The sequence below is a fragment of the Mustela putorius genome, unplaced genomic scaffold, assembly GCF_011764305.1.
Source record: "Mustela putorius furo isolate JIRA1106 unplaced genomic scaffold, ASM1176430v1.1 tig00000224_pilon_pilon_pilon, whole genome shotgun sequence".
Lineage (NCBI taxonomy): Eukaryota > Metazoa > Chordata > Mammalia > Carnivora > Mustelidae > Mustela > Mustela putorius.
The window spans coordinates 33180361-33201231 of record NW_025421321.1 but is presented as its reverse complement, the minus strand read 5'-3'; the positions used below and the strand labels follow the sequence as shown (position 1 = coordinate 33201231).

At 35.0% G+C, this 20871-nt stretch overlaps 1 protein-coding gene across 5 annotated transcripts in view; it reads right to left on the bottom strand.

Annotated features, from left to right (window-relative positions):
• AFTPH (aftiphilin) overlaps positions 1-20871 on the bottom strand; it is a 65640-nt gene that overhangs the window by 5677 nt on the left and 39092 nt on the right. For 3 of the 5 annotated variants that reach the window (XM_004742068.3, XM_004742067.3, XM_045077912.1), the window contains exons 3-9: positions 20098-20249; positions 18231-18357; positions 17760-17816; positions 14430-14552; positions 7830-7890; positions 6208-6291; positions 1777-1900 (exon numbers count right to left, since the gene is read on the bottom strand). In XM_004742068.3, the coding sequence (XP_004742125.1) occupies positions 1777-1900; positions 6208-6291; positions 7830-7890; positions 14430-14552; positions 17760-17816; positions 18231-18357; positions 20098-20249 (728 nt within the window). The remainder of the gene's footprint in view (positions 1-1776; positions 1901-6207; positions 6292-7829; positions 7891-14429; positions 14553-17759; positions 17817-18230; positions 18358-20097; positions 20250-20871) is intronic. The other 2 variants (XM_004742069.3, XR_006606064.1) reach the window with 2 other exon arrangements.

The window sequence follows — 20871 nt, the reverse complement described above, 5'->3', positions numbered from 1 at the left end:
TTGGCAACTCATTTCTGCCCCCCCCCCATTTGTTATGTTTTAAACACGAAGCTGGACAGATACTAGAGAGCAATTTGGTGCAGTTATAACACTCACCTTAGGATACACACAATGGTTCTAGTTCATTCTGTAGTAGTATGGAATAAGGGAAACAATGAAAATAATTTCTTAAAGTGATAGGAGTTGTTCAAGTTCCCTGGTGTACATGGGATGTTTGAAGGATGAGTTACAGTCGGGAGAGCAAGCAGCTAACCATGCGGTATAGAGCTCCTCCTAATGGCACAAAGACTGAATTCTCATCATGGGACTCTGGAAACTCTACCATAGTTCATTCAGTGACACTGCAGAAGGACAAGGGTAATGAAACAGTAGTACTGTCCTTAGAGAAGGCTGCCCTAAAAATGACAGGGGAAAAAAGCCCAAACAATAAAAGCATCAGTATTTTTTTTTTTTAAGTCAAATGTGCAGTAGCTTTTGGCTAACATATATAGAACAAATGGACGAGAACTTTGAGAACTTCAATTTGAGAAAAAATTTGAGAGAAAAAATTATAAAGTGAGCAAAGAGAATCCACAGAGGATTCATTTACAAATAGGTTCACTTAAGAGGAGGCTTTACCCCAAAGACATGGGAACAATGAGAATAAGAGAATCTGTGGTGTGTGCATTCTGTAAATTATTCTAGGGAGAAGTTAAGAGTATCCACAATTGTAAAATACATAAAATGCCTCTTTTATAATTATAAATATTATTAATAATACATATGTGTTGAATGAATGGATATTTAAGCACACAACACAGTTTGAAAGGCAATGGGATAATTCAAACTACAGTTTGAAGCCTGGTAAGCATTTATTATTTATAAGGAAAAAAGTTTTTTTGTTTTTTTTAAATGGTTGTTTTTCTACAGAAGAACTGCTTCAAAAGATAAATCTGAATCTGACATAGAGTTTATTTGTTGAGGAGTAAGGGCTATAATACTTCTGCCAAAGTGGGCCACTAGCAGGTAAATATGTCCACTTGAAAATGCTGATGAACAATGCATTTGGAACAGTGAAGCTGGTGCTCCTATCAGCCAGTATTTGCTCCAACAGTAGTGGTCTCCGGTTCCCAATGACTACTTCTTCTGAGGAACTGGCCTATTCTTATAGCTAACATGTCTAAGCAATGGCTTACTGTTCGGTGCTAAATTACGTAAAACTAAAGGCTTCCTGAATCCTGAGCACAGGGCCCAAGTGACATTCCTTCCGTTTGGTTCCAATACTGCTTTTCTAAAGGCCATGTCCCTGAGGGGCCTCCCAGAAAGCTTGGCTAAGCAAGGCTTCACATCCCAGAGGTGCTGCACATCAGCAAAAATGCAGAAAATAAGAGTGGCCATTGCCTCACCTACTCCAGCTTAGCTCAGGGGTAGAAAGTTTAGCCTAAGTGATCGGGAGTGTGAAAGTGATCATCATCTCAGTGGTTAGGAAGGGAAAGAGGGACAGTTTCTAAAATAGCTTATGATCTCAATACTTCATCAGAATTCTTCTCAACAAACTTTGGCCGAGGGTGGGGAGGGTAAAAAGAAAAAACCACATCTGCACCCCTTTCCAGCTTCTTACGAAATAGCTCTGCTCTAATAAAGTCCATAATTAAACATAATTTGATAACTGTTTTTTAGAATTAGGGATCATCTGATAAATAGAAAGTGCATTTTAATACACTATATTGAAATACCATCAACTTACTTGCTTTCCTAAATTCAAAATTTAGGGTATAATGAACACTAGCTGTTTACCTGGTAGATGTGCTTGTCTTCTCTACTGTGGACATGAGTCTTGCAAATGCATCAGTCACTTTGAGGCTTGAGGTGGAGATTTCCAGCTTAGAAGTTGTTAACTCATACAACTCTGGATCCACACCTTATAGTATAAAACGACAGTCAGTGAGGGCAAGCTGCACTGCGTTACTCATCAGCCACGATCCAAGATGCAAAAGGCACTCATTCTGTAAACATCTGAGTCTTTTAGGAGCATGACATGTCTTTAGACTAATGTTGCATTTATTTTTTAAATTATAGATTCCAACTTTCAGAATATTTAAAAAGTAGAAAAATACTTTAAAAATCTCACTTAGGTATTAAATACAGCCTTAATTCATCTAACATTTATGTAGTAGATATGCAAATACTTCTACAATTTCTACCTGCTGTAGAAAACTGAATTTGGGATTATTAGTGATATGAAAGTTATCAGTGTTTTATAGAAAGCACACATGATTTGTTACAGGTACCTCAAGGTTTAAATGGACCAATTAACTTCATTTTTGGAATTTTCTCCCCTTCTACACCTCTTTAACAATTTTACCTCCATTATACTTTTTTCCATACTGAAAGATTTAGGAGCTAGTCTGAAGTCTCAAATACAGTAAATGACTTGGTTAAATATATTCTGACCACCGGAGGACATAAACTATTACTCAAAGTGTCAAAATTATTACTAAAGATAAATTACGTACCACATTGTTCTTTCTTCAGGTCAGAAGTAGGGAGGGTAAAATATTCCCAGAAAAACTAATAAAAGCACTACTTTTAGACAAAATGAAAACTGTCTCAAGGGTTTATTTCTTTGGTTTCATATTTGACCTGGTTTTAAGGAATTCAAAATGAAGCTGAGTCTCTTAGATCTGACTTCACTAAAATATACATTTTTACATTTCCAAAGAATATAGATTTATATTAAATAACTGACTACAAAAACAGTCAAAAGGACAATAAATATTTTCAACTCAAGCTCAACTTTGGATAATAGAGACTCAGATTAAAAAAAAAAAAAAAAAAAAATCCCTTGGGGCACCTGGGTGGCTCAGTGGGTTAAGCTGCTGCCTTCGGCTCAGGTCATGATCTCAGGGTCCTGGGATCGAGCCCCGCATCGGGCTCTCTCCTCCGCAGGAAGCCTGCTTCCCTCTTTCTCTCTCTCTCTCTCTGCCTGCCTCTCTGCCTACTTGTGATCTCTGTCTGTCAAATAAATAAATAAAATCTTTAAAAAAAAAAATTAAAAAAAAATTAAAAAAAAAAAAATCCCTTACTCTCTATGGTACCAGCAAATTACCTGAGGTAAAAAGTTTAGTAGTTTCAGATTATAGCAGAAATGCAGATTATAAGAGGAGAATGTCTTATTAGTTTAATTAATTTTTACTTATTATTTCTAAAAATGTTCTGAAAATCGGCAGAGAAAATTATAAATGTAAATACTAGTGTTATTAATTTTCCTCCTTTTAAGATATTTTAAGGTTAAGAAAAAAAATCACGAACTGCCTTCTATTAACCAGCTTTGCAGATGAGTGGCAGATGTAAATGCAGATCTCAGATGTTTACAGAAATCAAACAAGCAAAAGCAGCTTCCACAGTTATCATGTCCAACAAGGGGAGGAAGGCTATAGAAAATGTTGACTCTCCCAAGTTCTTAATATTTCATTAAGGTACGGTTTCAAAAAATACTTAATGAGGCCCTTTCTTTGTATCTCTGTAAGGATGTAAGTTTCAATTAAAACCTAAAAAAATTGGGGCGCCTGGGTGGCTCAGTGGGTTAAGCCTGTGCCTTAATCTCAGGTCATGATCCCAGGGGCCTGGGATCGAGTCCCGCATTGGGCTCTCTGCTCAGCAGGGAGCCTGCTTCTCCTCATCTCTCTCTCTGTCTGTCTCTCTGCCTATTTGTGATCTCTCTCTCTGTCAAATAAATAAATAAAATTAAAAAAAAAAAAAAAACCCTAAAAAAATTGTAGATACCTGTAGGGGACCAAATGAACCCAAAGTACCTCCTTCCTCCACTGCGAAAAAGGTTAGATTCCAAGTAACCACAATATTGAAGCTGATGTCTAATACATAGTGCAGAATAAACAACTGTATTCTGACTGCCAACAGAAAAGTGGTAGTAAAAATTTGGTCGGGTTTGTAAAATACTGGCCACTTGGCTGTCAAAGAATAAAGTGGGAGTTAAAAAAAAAAAGAGAAAAAAGACAACAAAAAACCCAATTCCCCCTTGCCCAAAACAAAACCACCACCATCACACAAAAACCAAGTCAAACCAAACCAAGACAAAAAACCCAGGAAAGTGCCATGACTATATTTTTCAAAAAGGGATAACTACTTAGTCTACACTAATAATTGGAGAGTAATTTTTTTTTTAATGGAAGAGTCTGCTTGTTACAGAACCTTAATGAGGTATAGTTTAGTTACATAACTAAAGCTAGCCAACCAAGTTCTATGCCAACCTCCTAAGTCTCACACACAAAATAAATAAATAACCGCAAGCTAAGACAAAATGACTTTCCCAGAAACAAGTCGGAAAAAGTGCAAGCAAGTGGTAAAATGGAATACTGAGAAAGGTGTTGATACCTGTAGGTTGATGGTAAGTTTTAACAAAACCCAATAGCAATAAAAAGAAGCCAAAGCAAATTTATAGTAATCAAGTTTATACAGCAGCTAGAGCATATTAATGAAAATATGGAACAAAAATACTTAAAGGTTTCAAAGTAATGAGGACTGCATTTGAGCATGCTAATTTCACTTCCATTACAGCTCTAAGTTTCTGAAACCACTTGCTCTTCTTGAAGCTGTGTATACTGAGCCTAGTTAATCATGTAATTTCTGTATTTCTTTATGTTCTTAACTGAATTTGAAATGTAATCAAGAATTAAATTTAAACCAGGTTTTAGGTGTCCAAAAGCAGTGAACTCATGTAAATTATAATACAGTTCATGACAAAACAAATCTGAGAGCAAATTAAAAATGGAGTTTGGTAATTCATTCTTGGGAATAAGGTAATAAGGAAACTGATACATAAACTTTTGTTGTCTTTTCCCCCCACTTTAGAATTAAAAGCAGCTAATTAGGCTCACCCTGGTCATTCCATAGCTCAAATGTATTTAAAGGTAATTTGAATAAACAGTAAAATATCATTTTGAAGTCAAAACCAGACATAAGATTGTTTTTTTTCATATGCTTGCAAAATCCTCGAAGTAATGAAAATTATTCAGGGGATTAGATTTGAGAAAGCCAGTCATTCTACCTAAAGGCCTTGGAACTTCCTTAGAGTAGGAACAGATTTCCATGACCAGATTTTAGAGAAGGATGTTCTGGGTTCCAGGCTCACCCTTATCTGACTCTCTTGGTCTCCCCCATTTCCCACCATGGCTCCTGAACTGCTGGAAGTGAGTGGTAGGATATCAAATGGAATAGACAAAACCAGCAAATTCTCAGGAACAAGGCTGGCTGTGTAACTGGCTGCTAGTGGGGCTAAACGGATCCTTGCTACGCATTCTGGGGATCAGTATCTATACAGCACCCCAACAGCTGTCTGGTGATCAATGGGCATGATTACCAGATCACAAGGAGGGATGACAGGGATTCATTAAAATCATATCAAATAAAATGTAAACATAAAAATGCCATTATATTTTAATCTTTTATTCAGTTAAAAAAACGACAAAGTACATTAGTCCTTTGGTCAATAAACTGAATTTCGCAGGGCTGAACATTAACAGGCACGCCAATAAGTTTTAATTTCTAGCTTTTAATATCTCATAGCAATGATTTATTAACTTCTGTAACATTTCTTTTTTCTCCATGGAAAACTAACAATACTTTCTATTTAAAAGCTACATAAAAACTACAGAAGTTCTATGTGGGATCTATATAGAACTAAGTGCTAGACTCTTAACATTTTGGAACCTAATTATACACTTAGCATTAATAAACAACTAACTGAATGCTAGAATTTTAGAGGTTCTGTTACCACAGGCACTACAATGTAAAGTCATCTTTGTATACTAAAATATTCTTGTATCTCTAAACCTGTATTTTTTTCAAATGGCTTTATATAATATGCTTTCAAAAATAAGCATATAAAATACACATTTTCCATTTACAGGAACCCCTTGCCCCAAACAAAACCCTGCCTTTAACTGTCTAAGGACATTAGGGCTACTTTACTCCTAGAAACTCCTCTCAGCTCTGACTGGTACACTGAGAAAGCTTTCCTTAAAACACATTTCACAGAAGTCATTTGTTATAGTCAGATACTAGAAAATAACAATAGACAGATAAAGGAAAAGTATTAGATATAGAGAATACAACTACTTGCTCGTTTCCTTGTTTATAGGAAAGTCAAGTGATGTGGTCATGCTTTTAGTAATTAAACCAGAATTGTGGTTTTAACACTCTGCTGACCTGGGATTGTGGTGCTGCTGCTAGAGCTACTGTCATCCACGGGCCCAAAGAAATCAAGGTTCAGAAGAGTGGAACCTCCACTAGCTTGAAATTCAGTGACCGTGTTGGTAGGCAGCCACACAGAAGGTAAGCCAAGGGAGGAGGGGTTATGTGTAAAAAGGGGTAAGACACACACTTGAACATGCAGGTTATAATTAGTAGTCATTACATATTTTAAAATCAACATTAAAACAATGTGTACAGTATTAGTTTTTCATTACTAAGGACATTTCTAAAGTAACAATTTAATAATCCAATGTACATTTTCTCATGTACAAAGTAAAAAATTTAACACTTAGTAAGGTTTTAGTTAGGAGTTCAGTTCTTTCAATCAAAACTCAAAGCCATACCAGAAAGACCAAGGGGAAAGTGTACCCGTTAAAGGGAAACAATACTTTAATCTCAGCCCAACAGTAAATTACTGTACATGCCCAAATCAGTCTTCCATGTTAGTAATGTTGGTTCTGAATTAATGATTTTTAAAAAGTGACAAAGTTGTCAGTTTCAGGACACGCACCAATACATTAACTTCGTTTAAAGTAACATTCGTAAGGACTGTCATAACTGCCCTACCCTGATGTGCAACCTCAAGCTGTACTGTTCCCCTTTAACTCTGAAACAGTAATCAGAAATAGTATACAGTTTTAAAGAAGTTGTTTGTTAATAAAAAGCATGATGATTTGACTGAATATTCAAGACACCAGACAACAGCAAAAGGTGCATCCAGGCTTTCCTTCAGCACTCTTATTCAATTGGATGCTTTTCAGAAGTCCTAGGACCCCTCATCTAAGGCAAAGCTGATAGAATGACAGGTGTTTTAGACAATGGCTCAAATAACTTATGAAGTATAAGGAGTAAGAATAATTGTATTTTAGGGTCCAATTAAAATTTGTGGTGTCAACGCACTGGAAAAGTACTATTTTGTGTCATTTATTTTAAAGACCCACATTACTAGGATGTTATTCCTTTTTCAGGATTTTCTCTTAAAGCCATGAGAGAAACCAATTATTTCTGGAACTACCTACTAGTATTTTGAGATAAGTTTTAGAAAAGGATCATGAAAATCATTCATTTTCCATTTGTATAATAAGTGCACTATAAAATATTATTAAATCTGAAAACTACTTTTAGTCAGTAAATATGGATCTATTTGCACATTGTTTTTGGTTATATAATTGTGCTTTGTGCTTTTTTTAAGCAGCCTCTAGCCACAAGACTTTGCATCCAAGAAAATTCCATAAATTAAAACTATAGAAACAAATTTCAAGTAAACTGGTCCTACCTAAAATATCATTTCACCTACTTAGATACTTGTAAAAAATAAAGATGCTTTTTTTTTGACTTAAGATAAATTAAAATTTTACCTAGCTATTGCTACCTACTTATGGACATTATTACTGTTAATAATAGTAACAGCTTTTTTTTTGAGCAATTACTATTCAGAAAGAAAGCCTGAATTTCCAAAGATAAGAATAAGAAGTTATGTTCAAACAAAAAAGGAAATCAGCAGAGAGAAGTTTGTCTGAACTTTGTAGCTTTCTTAACTCTAGCTCTGGTGCTAGAGGCTCTACGGAGAGACGTACCATCTAAAGGGTTAGTAAGGCCACTGCTACTCCAGTCAAACTGGACGGGTGGTAGAGACTCCTAGAGTTGGAAACCAAAAAATCAAAATTAATCAGTACAGGCTGTAGCAACATAAAGAATTCTTAAAAAAACAAAACAAAAAAACCAAAAAACCCCCCAAAAACCATTATAGCAAGATCATTAGGCAATAAAGTACCTAAAGACAAAATAGGGATAATTTACAATTTCAGAAGGTTACCTAAAAATATGAACACAAACTGAAACTGAAAAACTGACAAACAATATAGCTTATTGATATCAAAAAACTATCTTTGAGAAATGGAATTCACTTTACATTTTCAGATTTTTATGGACTGATTCTATATCAAGATTTCCAACTATTCTCAAGTTATGATTTAAACTATTGGCTAGATTATAATTCAAATATTTTTTAAAAATCAGACTTTTATCACTAAAGAGTGATCTACTCTATATTAAATGACTAGCCACTTAAAATTTCTCCGTGGATAGTCTAATGGAATAGATAAGGTACCACACTGAAAATAAGATTTGAGTTATTCAAGACCAGGTAATTGCTAAATAACTAGTTGCATGACCATGTGTAGCTTAACTTAGTTGGTCTCTTTGAAAATAAAATGAGAAGGTTTAAAAGACCAAGACCAAGGTCTCTGGTTCTTCACAATTTCCCAAATTACAAAGAAAATTATGGGCCAGTAAATAGGAACTAAATTTAAAATTAAAAAAAATTTAAATCAACTTCTTTAGCAATTACTTATAATCAGTATCAGAACTTAGTTTTTAAAATAATGTACTTAAAAAGTATACTCAGAGCTCATTTGAATATTCTAGGTTTTTAAATTTTGTTGACTGCCAGACACATAAGGATAAATTGAGCAAACGATACATATAAGATGGAAAATACAAAACATTTAAAAAATGACCATTACTTTAAGAACAATCTTAATAAGAAAAATTTGGAATTCCTGATTTTCTTTCTTTTTTTATTTTAGGGTGGTGCTGACAACACTGAAATAGCCTGTGTTCTGACAGACTCTCAATACCAACATGTTGCTGCTGTCTTCTTTTTTTTCTGGTATCGCTTACCACTATGCTTTATTTTAAGGTAGGTACTATTAAAACTTTACATTCATTTTTTTGGTGTGTAGATAAAGACTTGTTCCCTGTAGGAAAGGAGCATGAATTGGTTATTTTTTGAAGTCTAATCCCATGACATTATAATATAGTTGTCTTGATAACTGGGATACCAATGACAGGCATGTTACTTTTATGCATTCAGTTTTCCTAAATCAGGTCAGGCCTGGAGGTTGAAGAGGGAGGTATAAACAAAGCAAAATCCTCACATTAGTGGTTGCCAGGGCATTAGGGATAGTTGGGGATGGAGACAGCTGTTAAGACAGTTCTTTATGGTGGTGAAGAGTCATGTATCTTGCTTGTGGTGGTGGTTACACAAATCTATCCACATGATAAAATGACACAGAGCTATATACACATTGTAATCAAGTCATATCCCTTGTTTTGATATTATGCTATAATTAATTTAAGATGTAATTAAGGGGAGAAACTAGTGAAGACTACAAAGCATCTCCTCTGTACTATCTTTGCAAGTTCCTGTGACTCTATAATTATTTCAAATAAAATCAGAAATAATGCTGGTGAAAATCTAGTTTATAACCTACCTACAAGACTAATAAACATTTAGAAAAGATCTTCTTTAGCTGATCTCAAAAACAAACAAAAATCTCTTAAGTATTCCCACAGATTCAATTCCTATTATTCTCCTTAGAGATTAGTGAAACCTTCAGTCCTACTGACTGGATGGTAACACCCAGGTTTATGCAATAGCAAAATTTCTGGCTAAATGGAGCAAATCTCTTTCATTAACATGTTTTACCTAAACGATGTCAAGTAGCTGGTTGCTTAGAAACATTTCATGATTTGCTGAAATTTTAGATTCTTATACAGGTGTATGGCATTTTGAAGACATAGCCAATATTATAATAATGAGGTGCTAAAACACGAATCAACATTTAATGGAAATAAGACAGAAGTAAAACAGAAGACCTGAGCAATTATAAGCTAACAAATGGCACTGGTGAGGAAGGCTACTTAAAGAGAAAGCACTGAATGAAGCATTTTAAAACAACTTCAGACTGCCTGGGTGGCTCAGTTGGTCAAGTGACTGCCTTCAGGCTCAGGTCATGATCCCGGAGTCCTGGGATCGGACCCAGGCCCACATCAGGCTCCCAGCTCCATGGGAAGTCTACTTCTCCCTCTGACCTCCCCTCTCATGCTCTCTCTCTTTCTCAAATAAATAAATAAAATCTTTAAAACAACTTCAAACTGTGTGGTATGAATGATTACTACAGCAACTAAAAGCACTAAAGGAAGAAAAGGTCTTAATAAAAAAGAGCAAAAACACTTTATGTTAACTAACTGGAGTTTAAATAAAAACTTGAAATAAAAAAGAATGAAATGAGAAAAATTAAGTACATTTAGATTTATTCCTAAGTATTTCATAGTTTTGTTGCTTTGGTAAATAATGTGCTTTTTATTTCAATTTCCAATCCTGGTTTTTAATATATATAGAAATAGAGGTTCATTTTTTAATATTGATCTGAGACCCTGAAATTTCACTAAATTCACTAACTGGCATTACTGTCGTTTTTTCTTGTAAATTCATTGGTATTTTCTGTGTAGATGATCAGATCATTTGTGAATAAAGACAAAGAATGGTTATTAAAAAAAAAAAAGCCCCCCCCCCATGGGGACTAGAGATCACAGACTTGGGTTCTAGTCCTAGCTGTACTACTGATTAATGATTTTAGGTGTACTATTTAGCCTTTCCAAATATGTTCTCTTGATGTAAAAAAGAGCACAATGCCACATAATCATTTTTTTCTTTCTTCTAACTTTAAAATTCTGATTCACAAATGAAAGAGTCACATCAAGAGGAAATTTGCTAAGTAGTGACTAGCTGGGTAACTGCTAGCCGGAGAGCTGACTACTCAGCAGTGGCTAAAGTGTGGCTAGCACACTGATCTTACCAGGGAGGTCAGTAATGGCACTGTGAGTGATGTGACCCTGAAATTCAGCGAATAAAGCTTTCTGAAAAACAAAACAACAGAAGTATCACTACTGCTTTTTGCCCAAAAGCTCTCTTTTCAGGTGAAAGTAATCCTGGAAAAAACACCAGGAGCAGTGGTTAGTAAGTCATCCAGCTCCTAAACACGAGATGTACTGGTTATTAGAGTAATGAGTATAAACTAATTTGGAAGAAATAATAAAAATCCAGTGGGTACCCAAACTGAGACAGAACAGACAGATTAGAAAACAGGCAGTCATAATGAGAATTAAACAATGATGCTAAGTTTGAAAGTCACTGTTAGTGGTGCCAATATAAAAACATAAAAGCAAGGTTTGGTGTATGGTTGACAAAACAACAAAAGAAACCAGATCTTTCTTGATACGTTTTGCTGAACTTCAGCACTAAAGTCTATGGCCGTTTCCTCGAGATATTATGACTAGTGGAAAGACTTAAGAGTATTACTGCATGGCCAAAATGTAAAGTAAAAATAATATACACACTGACTGCCAAAGAATAGTGGTAAGAAATACTGCTTTATATAAAGAGAATCTTACAATTCATTTGAGATGTTTTAAAAATAATTTAACTTGACTCAGAGGTAAGGAGTCAAGCAAAGATCATATAATTTAGTGAAGGTGAGGCATCTCAGCACAAAATTCTGACATAAATACTGAAATGTTCAGTTTAATTGTATGTTAGAATGAAGACAGAGAAGAAGCTCAAGGTGATTCAGAACTAAGTTTGAATAACAACTTCCACGGGGAAATATTATTTTCATTGGCTCCCAAAAAAGCCTAAAAATGAAAGCTAGTAAGGATCATGAACTACCACAAAAAAGTACAGAATAAACTTTTTAAAAATTACACCTAGGGGCGCCTGGGTGGCTCAGTGGGTTAAGCTGCTGCCTTCGGCTCAGGTCATGATCTCAGGGTCCTGGGATTGAGTCCTGCATCGGGCTCTCTGCTCAGCAGGGAGCCTGCTTCCTCCTCTCTCTCTCTCTCTCTGCCTGCCTCTCTGCCTACTTGTGATCTCTCTCTGTCAAATAAATAAATAAAATCTTAAAAAAAAAAAATTACACCTAAGTGTATTAACAAGAGAGATGTGGGGACGCCTGGGTGGCTCAGTTGGTTAAGCAGCTGCCTTCGGCTCAGGTCATGATCCCAGCGTCCTGGGATCGAGTCCCACATCGGGCTCCTTGCTCGGCAGGGAGCCTGCTTCTCCCTCTGCCTCTGCCTGCCATTCTGTCTGCCTGTGCTCGCTCTCTCCCCACCCTCTCTCTGATAAATAAATAAAATATTAAAAAAAAAAAAACAAGAGAGATGTGTTCACTAAACGGAATAAAAGGATGTGATTAAGAGGTTTTTTTTTTTAATATAATTAGCAAGAGACCAAAGTTCCATGTTCCAGCAAAAAAGTAAGATATACTTAAATGCTGCTGAAAACTTCTATACTTGCCTATGACTAGGGGGACAGTAGTCCTTTGATTACAAATGTAGAGGTGGGTGTGTACATGTAAAAAGATAGCAGCAGCTAAATACCTACCATGGAGCTATGACTGACCTCCATTAAATTAATACACATTAATTTCCATTAAATTAACACACTTTTAAAATCATCTAGACTTCTAGTCATTTATAATTAAATTCTGTAAGAAAGGTAATAAATATGAGGTGTGACTAGAATGAAATATTATGAGATTGAATAAGCCAGCTAGGGGCAAAAATGACAGGTGAAAGCTAACTCTGATAAAATAAGCAAGTTTATGGGGCTGTAACACAGAGAAGTGCTTGGATGGGGGAGAAAAGGAGGAGGAGGTGGCTTCGGCAAGCAAAACTACCAACAAGTGGCTTCATTTTCAGTAAACAGAGCAGGCAGTTTGAACCAGGTAGTTCAAATTATTATCCTAACAACCCAGCACTGCTGGAAGAAAAACCTTGCTTAAGGCCGAAGTGAGAAGGTGCTGTGGAAGAAGTAATTTTGGAATCTGCTTATGCAGGGCACACCTGGGAGGGAAGCTGATAGCCAGAGAACAATATACCGGCAATTAAAGAAAGATAACTAAGGACAGAGACTACCTGCTGAGACTTATGTGCCCAAACCTACTTGCCTGTTGCCCAACCATCAACAAGGCCAGGCATTTTATGCCTCAGGCCTCCTTGCCCACTGTTTCAGGGCTAGTAATAAATCGACTTCAAAGGGATGTTTAAGCTATGCTCAAGTATAAACCACAGTGGCACACAGTAATATTAGATGTTCCCTGAAACACATGTGAAAGGGTAGGACTTTGCTTTGTATTATTATTTTCTAAAGCATATTCTTTAAAATACTAGTTCTTTGGGTGTCATGACTCTTTTCCTCTGGTCCCTGCAGAGACGGGTCCTGTGGCCAAGTAAATTTAAGAAATAATTAAAATTAAATAAGGTTATTCACTGCAGGATTCTCCAGAGTCCTTAACTGTGTGCTGAGAATTTCCAAGGGTGGTTAAAGAATATGATATGAAAAATTTTCCAAACTTACTTCCCCTTGGAACCCTCCTTTAGTGGAGCATCTCTGGGGATTAATGTTCAATGGAACACACATTTTGGGAAAGGCTGTCCAAATACACATTTTGTGTTAGGTAAAACTGAAGATGATATTGAAGGTAAGGAGTGACAAACATGGCAATGTTCACGTATTAATATTTTAACTTTTATTATTAATCAATAAATATTAATACAAATATTAGTGATTAATATTAATATAAATATTAATATAAAATATTAATCTTCTAAAAAACTGAGTTTTCTAATTTGATGTGGGAAGAGTAAGCAAATTTTTTCCCAGATAAAAAAGTGAGGGGGGGTGGCTTTCATAATAAACTGAAAAAAAAAAATTGTGCTTAATGGTGCCAAGGTGGTAAAAGAAAGGTAAGACAGATTTTTTTTCTTAATTCAAATAATGTTTTGTAAAGGCCACATCATTTTTACCTTAAGTAATATTTTTATTCAAACTCTCAAAACAATAGTTTTTGATGTAATAAACACACCTAATTTTATTACTTTACAAAATTTCCAGGCTTCCAGAAAAACACACATTAGCAGATTTGAAGAGCTGGTGTAAATGCAGTGTTTCCCAATTATTTTGAAAATCAGTACTTAACCAGATTGGTGTGTCAGTAATTATGATCATACAGTGTTCAGGCTATAAGGGATTTTTATAGACACCTGCTTCAAACTCTTCATTTTACAGGTAAGGAAATTAGGGCCTAGAAAGGTTTAAAGAACTTACCCAAAACCAGCCAGTTCTCAAATTGTGCCTTTTTTGAAAATTAAAGATAGCTTGTTTACTGTATTGCAAGGGATGTTAATAAGTAATCAAAATCATGTCCATCTCTAAATCAATTTTTAAAATATTTTAAACTAAAAGTTATATATTATGGGAAACACTGTGTCTTTCTGGACATATGTGTGTGTATACATGCATAAATGTTCAATACACGTACAGATATTTTTACCTGGAACTGGTCAGATGTACATGTGTTCATTTCTGGTGACACGGTGTTTGTCTGACCAATGGAAGCAATTTTTTCTGCAGCAGAGAGTGGTTTCAGTGGTTCCTTGGTGGGCTCTAACATACCCTGAAAAAGGCATTTAGCCATTAGAGGAAGACGGAGAGAAATCAACTCAAACTTTATGAGAAAGTCAGTCTAGCAGAAAGTAAAAAACCAAGTCATTTGGAAAGTACTAAAGACAAAGAAGAACTGGAACTATACTTAAATTTTGTTTAGAGATGATCTTCTAGTACTGTAATGGAAGATGTTTTACAATAGAACTTTTGGAATCCCAACTGTATTTGTTTGGATTTGTATAGTTATCTCTGCTACACAAAAGCATAAGCAATTTGGGATGGCGGGGGAAGGGGAGGGCAAGCACCACAGATTATATCAAGGCTCTAAGACTCCAACAATATTGTGATGTTTCAGTCACTGAAACTGCAGAAGAGGACACCCTTTGTACCCTTTATACCATGATGGTGCTTGGAGAAGCGAGAATTCTAGAACATGCCATCTAATGTGATGATGTCTACATGCTTCAATGTAAACTTAGTATTTGATCCTATCTACACTAAAGGATGGGAGTCTTAATACTTAGCTTCTGGGATTAGCAAAGCAGAGAAACAACCATTTCAGAGGGGAAAACATGTTACATGTTCCTCTAGATGTGTTATAAATCTAACAGAAGGCATTGTGTTAGGGAAGGCATTCAGGAAGGTGGAGGTAGAAATAAGGAAAAAAAAACCACCCCAACATTCTGTATCAATACTTTACCAAACTAATAATACTAATAATAATGCGTAATCATCAGTTAATGGCCTGAAAAAAAGCTAAGCTTTAATACATTTTAAAATAATATTCAAGGTGTGTTTGGGTGGCCCAGTTGGTTAAGCGTCTGCCTTTGGCTCAGGTCATGATCCCAGGGTCCTGAGATCAAGCCCCACATCAGGCGCTCTGCTCAGCAGGGAGCCTGCTTCTCCCTCTGCCTGCCACTCTGCCTACTTGCAGTCTCTCTCTGTCAAATAAATAAAATCTTAAAAAAATAATACTCAATAAACTCTTGAATATTTATCAACCAAACTAAACTAAAGTCTTCCTTTACTGTGGGAAAAATATCAAAGCAGTTACGACAGTAAGGTCAGAATCTATAAATTTCTAAGGACAAGTTTTCAGAACAATCCCCCTTCTCAAAAAATAGGGCAAATGCTAACTAAAGCAATTTACAGATTCAATTCTTAACAATGGCATTTGTGAAAGGCTTTACTCCAGCAGCTTGAACGAAAATAAATTACGAACTTAAGAGCTTATACATCATACAGGCTTTCTATCAAGTGCATCCTTATATAAAGACGATGCAATTCCCAGCCTTAGCCGACTTTTCTAACATGAACTACCCCTTCTATCAGTGGTTCTCAAAGTGGTCCCCAATCAGTAGTTTTTGTACCACCTGGGAACTTGTCAGTTGTGCAGCCTCACCCCTACTGTATAAGAAATTTGGGCGGGGTAGTGCCCAGCATTCTGTTTTAACACGACTTCCAAGCAGTTATGATGCATATTAAGGTCTGAGAATGAGTGACTTAAGCCATCATTTCAGGTCTTAGTCCTCCAGATGAGAACAAAAGACACTGAATACTTCATCTGTGTGAAGCACCATGGAAAAAATTCTGTTACAATTAAAATTTGAAACCAGATATGAAAAAGAGTAAGTCTCTAAGTGTAAGTTATCATAAAGATGGAGTAAGAGAGGTGTATTTACTAAAACTTTGGTATTAAAAGCTTATAAAAATGGTAAAATTATTACTAATCAAGATTGTAATTAAAGTAGGAAAATAAAGCAAAAATATTAGTCTCTAACTCCTCACAAAATTCAAAGGACTGGCTAATGTGCTGAGCCTACACATAAGGATTAAGTAGGTTACTGTTCCCAATGTGCTGAATGAAAACTTGTACAAACTGAATTCATAGTTTCTACTCAGAAGTGACAGTAACACCAACAATCTCTAGAATGCTGCTACTTGAGGAAAAAAGAGATACAAATAACCAAAAAGTTGAAGAATGTTCTCCATTATATTTACCACAACAAAAGTAAGTATAAGGATAATTATGGTGTTTTGAAAATATCAGATAAGTTACATTTATATTTATAAAGGAGCGGAAACTGATTAAAAGGCTGAAGCACAGAAAAGTTTTTGTCTTGGGCACCGGGGCAGCTCTTTGGCTCAGGTCATGATCTCGGAGTCCTGAGATGGAGCCCCATATCAGGCTCTCTGCTCAGTGGAGAGCCTATTTTCCCTCTCCCTCTGCCTACCGCTGCCTACTTGTCGTCTCTATCTCTGTCAAATAAATAAGATCTTAAAAAAAAAAAAAAAGTTTTTGTCTAATTCTTTAAAAGAAAACTACAAAAATAGAAACGAAGTAAAACATTCCAATTCATTATCAATAATCAGAACTTATTCAGGGGGAAAGTCTATACATTAAAGAAGGTCAAGTTTCACAGCAAATTCATTTTTGCATGCACATAAAGGGTTGTATAATTTAAATCCCATACCAAATTGGTTATTTTTTCTTAAACATGTATTTTTACCTTATTTTCAAGTTATTGATAAAAAAATATAAAAATATCTTGTCTAATAGACAGAATATTTTTTTCACCAATAACTCAAAGACATGCCAAAAACACAAACACATCTAAAGTGTGAGTCTTGATAAGGTACGGAAAGAAAATTCCTCAGTTATCCTGGACTACCTGGCCTCCCTGAAAAAACAAAACTGAACACATTTAAAAATTTAAGGGCAAAACTAAGAACCAGTTATGGGTCCTGGCTCATTTTCAATTACTATCATATGGTATTCCCAAACTTTTATATACATCCATAGCTTCACTAATGCATCATTTAAAATTTATCACAACTGGACTCAAACACACGATATCTAAGCCCTCAGGTATTTCAGCTACCACTTTTTAAAAGCAAATTTAGAAAGAAAAAAAAAAAAAAAGGAAGAAAGAGCAAGACCTCCAAAGGTACATTTATAGTTATGAGCACCATTACTACTAGGATAAAAATAATCTTCAAACTAAAACAAAACAGAATCTTTAATTAATAAATATGGAAAAATGTCCTTAAACCAAGACTTGAAGGAATTTATGACATCAAAAAGGAAATTAATAGTTAATCATTTAATGTTCTCACACCAAGTGCCCCATAAAATATACTTTCCATGTTATGCCAGGTAAGATAATTTTACAGAATGTAGCAATGATAAATTTGCGGAGACATTTTTTGTACTTACCAATCCTGCTGCATACATGGGCACTATTACAGGCTGCTTCTTATTACCCGTGAAGAGCTACATACATGTGTTAGAGAAAAAGGACACATAGTTAGAGAATGCTATGGCATACAATGAAACAGTTAAAATATGCTTGGAATGCTTTATTATATACACTGTGAAAAATAAATGCAATAAATTATTAAATTCCCATATGGGATTATATTTTTGATCTCTTAGTCCAATCCCTTCATTTTATAAATAACAGAAAAACACTAAACGACCTTTTCTTAAAATAAGAAATACTGACTGGAGAAAAATTTAGACTTATGTTTAGAGGTTAGCATAGTCAAAATACCTGAGCATTTAAGACAACTAATAATTAATTTTTCTGAACAACTAGCTTATCGCAACTTAATCAGAAGTTGTAACAGAATTCAAAAACACGCAAAGGCCCACTAAAGGATTTCCCAAGGTATTAACAAAACTCACAATGTTTCGAGTATCTATTCCTAAGGAGCACAAAAGCTTCTTGTTGCTATGGGAGCCGCCCCACTGATATCTCAAGCCATGTGCATCGTGGATATCCTGGAGCTCGGTCCACACATCCAGCAGTTCCCTGCAAAGGTCATGACAAAGCCACCATGAATTCATCATGGATTCTAGTTTAATGTGATAGTGAAATGTTACACATTCCAATTATTCTTGGATTTAACATGAGTATACAACTACTATTTGAATAAAATCAACAACTACCACTTAGTCATTAGAGTAGCTAAGTTAAACTCATTTGGAACAATATGCCAGTAAACAAGATTTAGCCTTTTTTTTAATAATCTGTAAAACAAAAACATTTAAAAGAAGAAATCACTCAACCTTCCACCAAATTACTAGAGCCATTTAATATTGGTGCTTTTTTTCTCTTTGAATCCTGACCCACAAACACAGCTGCAATTATAATATATAGAGAATTTTATAATCTTTCTCAGATTTTAAGCAGTTCTTCATCTATGTGTATAGCTTTTTCAATAGCAGTGTAGTATTCTACTAGACAGAATGTATCATTATTTATTTGGCCACAACCATATAGTTTAAGTAAGTTGTTTTTACTGTTCAGCTCCTATTGTTAGTTTAGGCAAATATCATCCTGTATTTTATGGTGTGTTTTATTGTAGAGTTGTGTTATATCCCAAAAATGAATCTCCTGGAGAGATTCCTGGGTCTATTTGGACAACTAGCATATTTTAAAATAACACATCTAAATGGTTTTAAGATGGTAAAGCATAAACCTTTTTGTCTCCTTTTCTTCTCAGAAATCACCCTCCAAAACATCAAGAAGCAAATCATAATCTTCATCTTTAAAGAAATTAAGAGGTACTTAAAACCCTGAACCACAAGCACTGAGGTTACAAAAAGAGATGGAGAGACTTGCACAGAGGGAGAGAATGCGTCCAGAGGTGGAGAGTAATGAAATGCAAGAGAAGAGTACAGGAATAAGAATAATTCTGAAATTAAAATTAGAAAATCAATCTAGATCCTCTAACATCTAATAATTAATAGGAGTTCCAGAAAGAAAACAATCATCAAGGAATTTTCAGAATACCAATAACAAAAAAATCCTAAATTATAAATTTAATGTGAGGGCAGAATAAAGTAAATATTTACCACCCCTGTACTTCATTTCTCAGGAGGCTATTAGAGGATGTGTTCCACCAAAATGGGCTATAAGTGAAGGGAAGTCCCAAGACAACATGTGTTTAAGAAGCCTAGATTGAATCCATTCCAGATTGGAATAGGAGGATGGAGGACTCAGGAAAAAAATGGAATGGCTAGCCTGACAGGTTTGATCACAAGTATTAACAGGCTGCTGGAGGGTAGGAAAAGACTTAGTAAATGAGAAAGAGAGGTGATTATATATCCAGGAAGAAGCTCTAATAGTGGACAATGAACACGATTTACATGATTATAATAATGAAAATACCAAACACCAGCTGAATGAAAAACTATGATATAAATATAATGACATACTATGTGTTGGGTAACTGAATTTAAAAAATAAAAAAATATATATAGGGACCATGAAGGGAGCAGATGTAAAGTCTAAATTCTCATCTATCATACCAGAAGTCAAAAGATAATATATAAAATTGATGAGAATATTGATCTAGAAATATTTTAAAAAGCATTCAAAAATGGAGCAGGGAGTTTTTTGAATTTTAATAGCACAATCTGACTTTTAAAAATTCACAATGTTACAAGAATATTTCAGAACCCTGATGCTTTAAGATAAGCTTCTAAGTTAAAAAAACAGTTGAAACTAACAAATAGACATGCTGTCTAAAAACTGTCTACTACTTACCCACTTTCAGCTAAGGCCTCTTTTGATTTTATTGGGAAGGTGCTTGTTTCCAGCAAGTGCTTCAGGGAAGTAACTTCTTCTTCAGTACCAGGGATAAATATTGAAGGAAAACATGCTTCGAAAATTCGCTCCAGGCGGTTTAGTAAAGCTGTCTGCATCAAAACACCCCAAAAAGTTTATTTTCATTTCTCTAATTTCAATGATGTCAGTTTTATCATCAACACACACATATACCTCTAACCCCACACCCTCTCCACTACTATTAGAGGTTAACTACCACTCAGGTAAAGGAAACACTAAGTGAAAGGAGCAAAACTTACTCACAGAACAACTGTTCTAAATGATTACATTAAGTAACCATGATGATATAGTGGTGACTAACGTAGTTAAAGGCCAAGCAACATATCTGGTACTTTATAAACATTACCTTATTTAATCTATTACAGAATTCACAAAGAAGAAATTATTACTCAATTGTACAGTGAGAAAGCAACCTCAAAGTGTGCATAATCTACCCAACGCAAAAATAAAAACAGACACATTCAGAAAAACACACAAGCAACATTCATATTCCTTCTATCACTAGATGTTCCAACTACCACTCATGTACATTAGATTTAAGAATGATTAACATGAATGTTTATGAAAAGCATTATGCTATTATAGTTGAACAGAACTTTTTTCTTGAATATAAACATCTGAATTCTAAAAGCCTTTTAGAAATATCTCTGCTGCTAATAGAAACCAAAGTAGGAAAGAATGCCTCAATCTTTA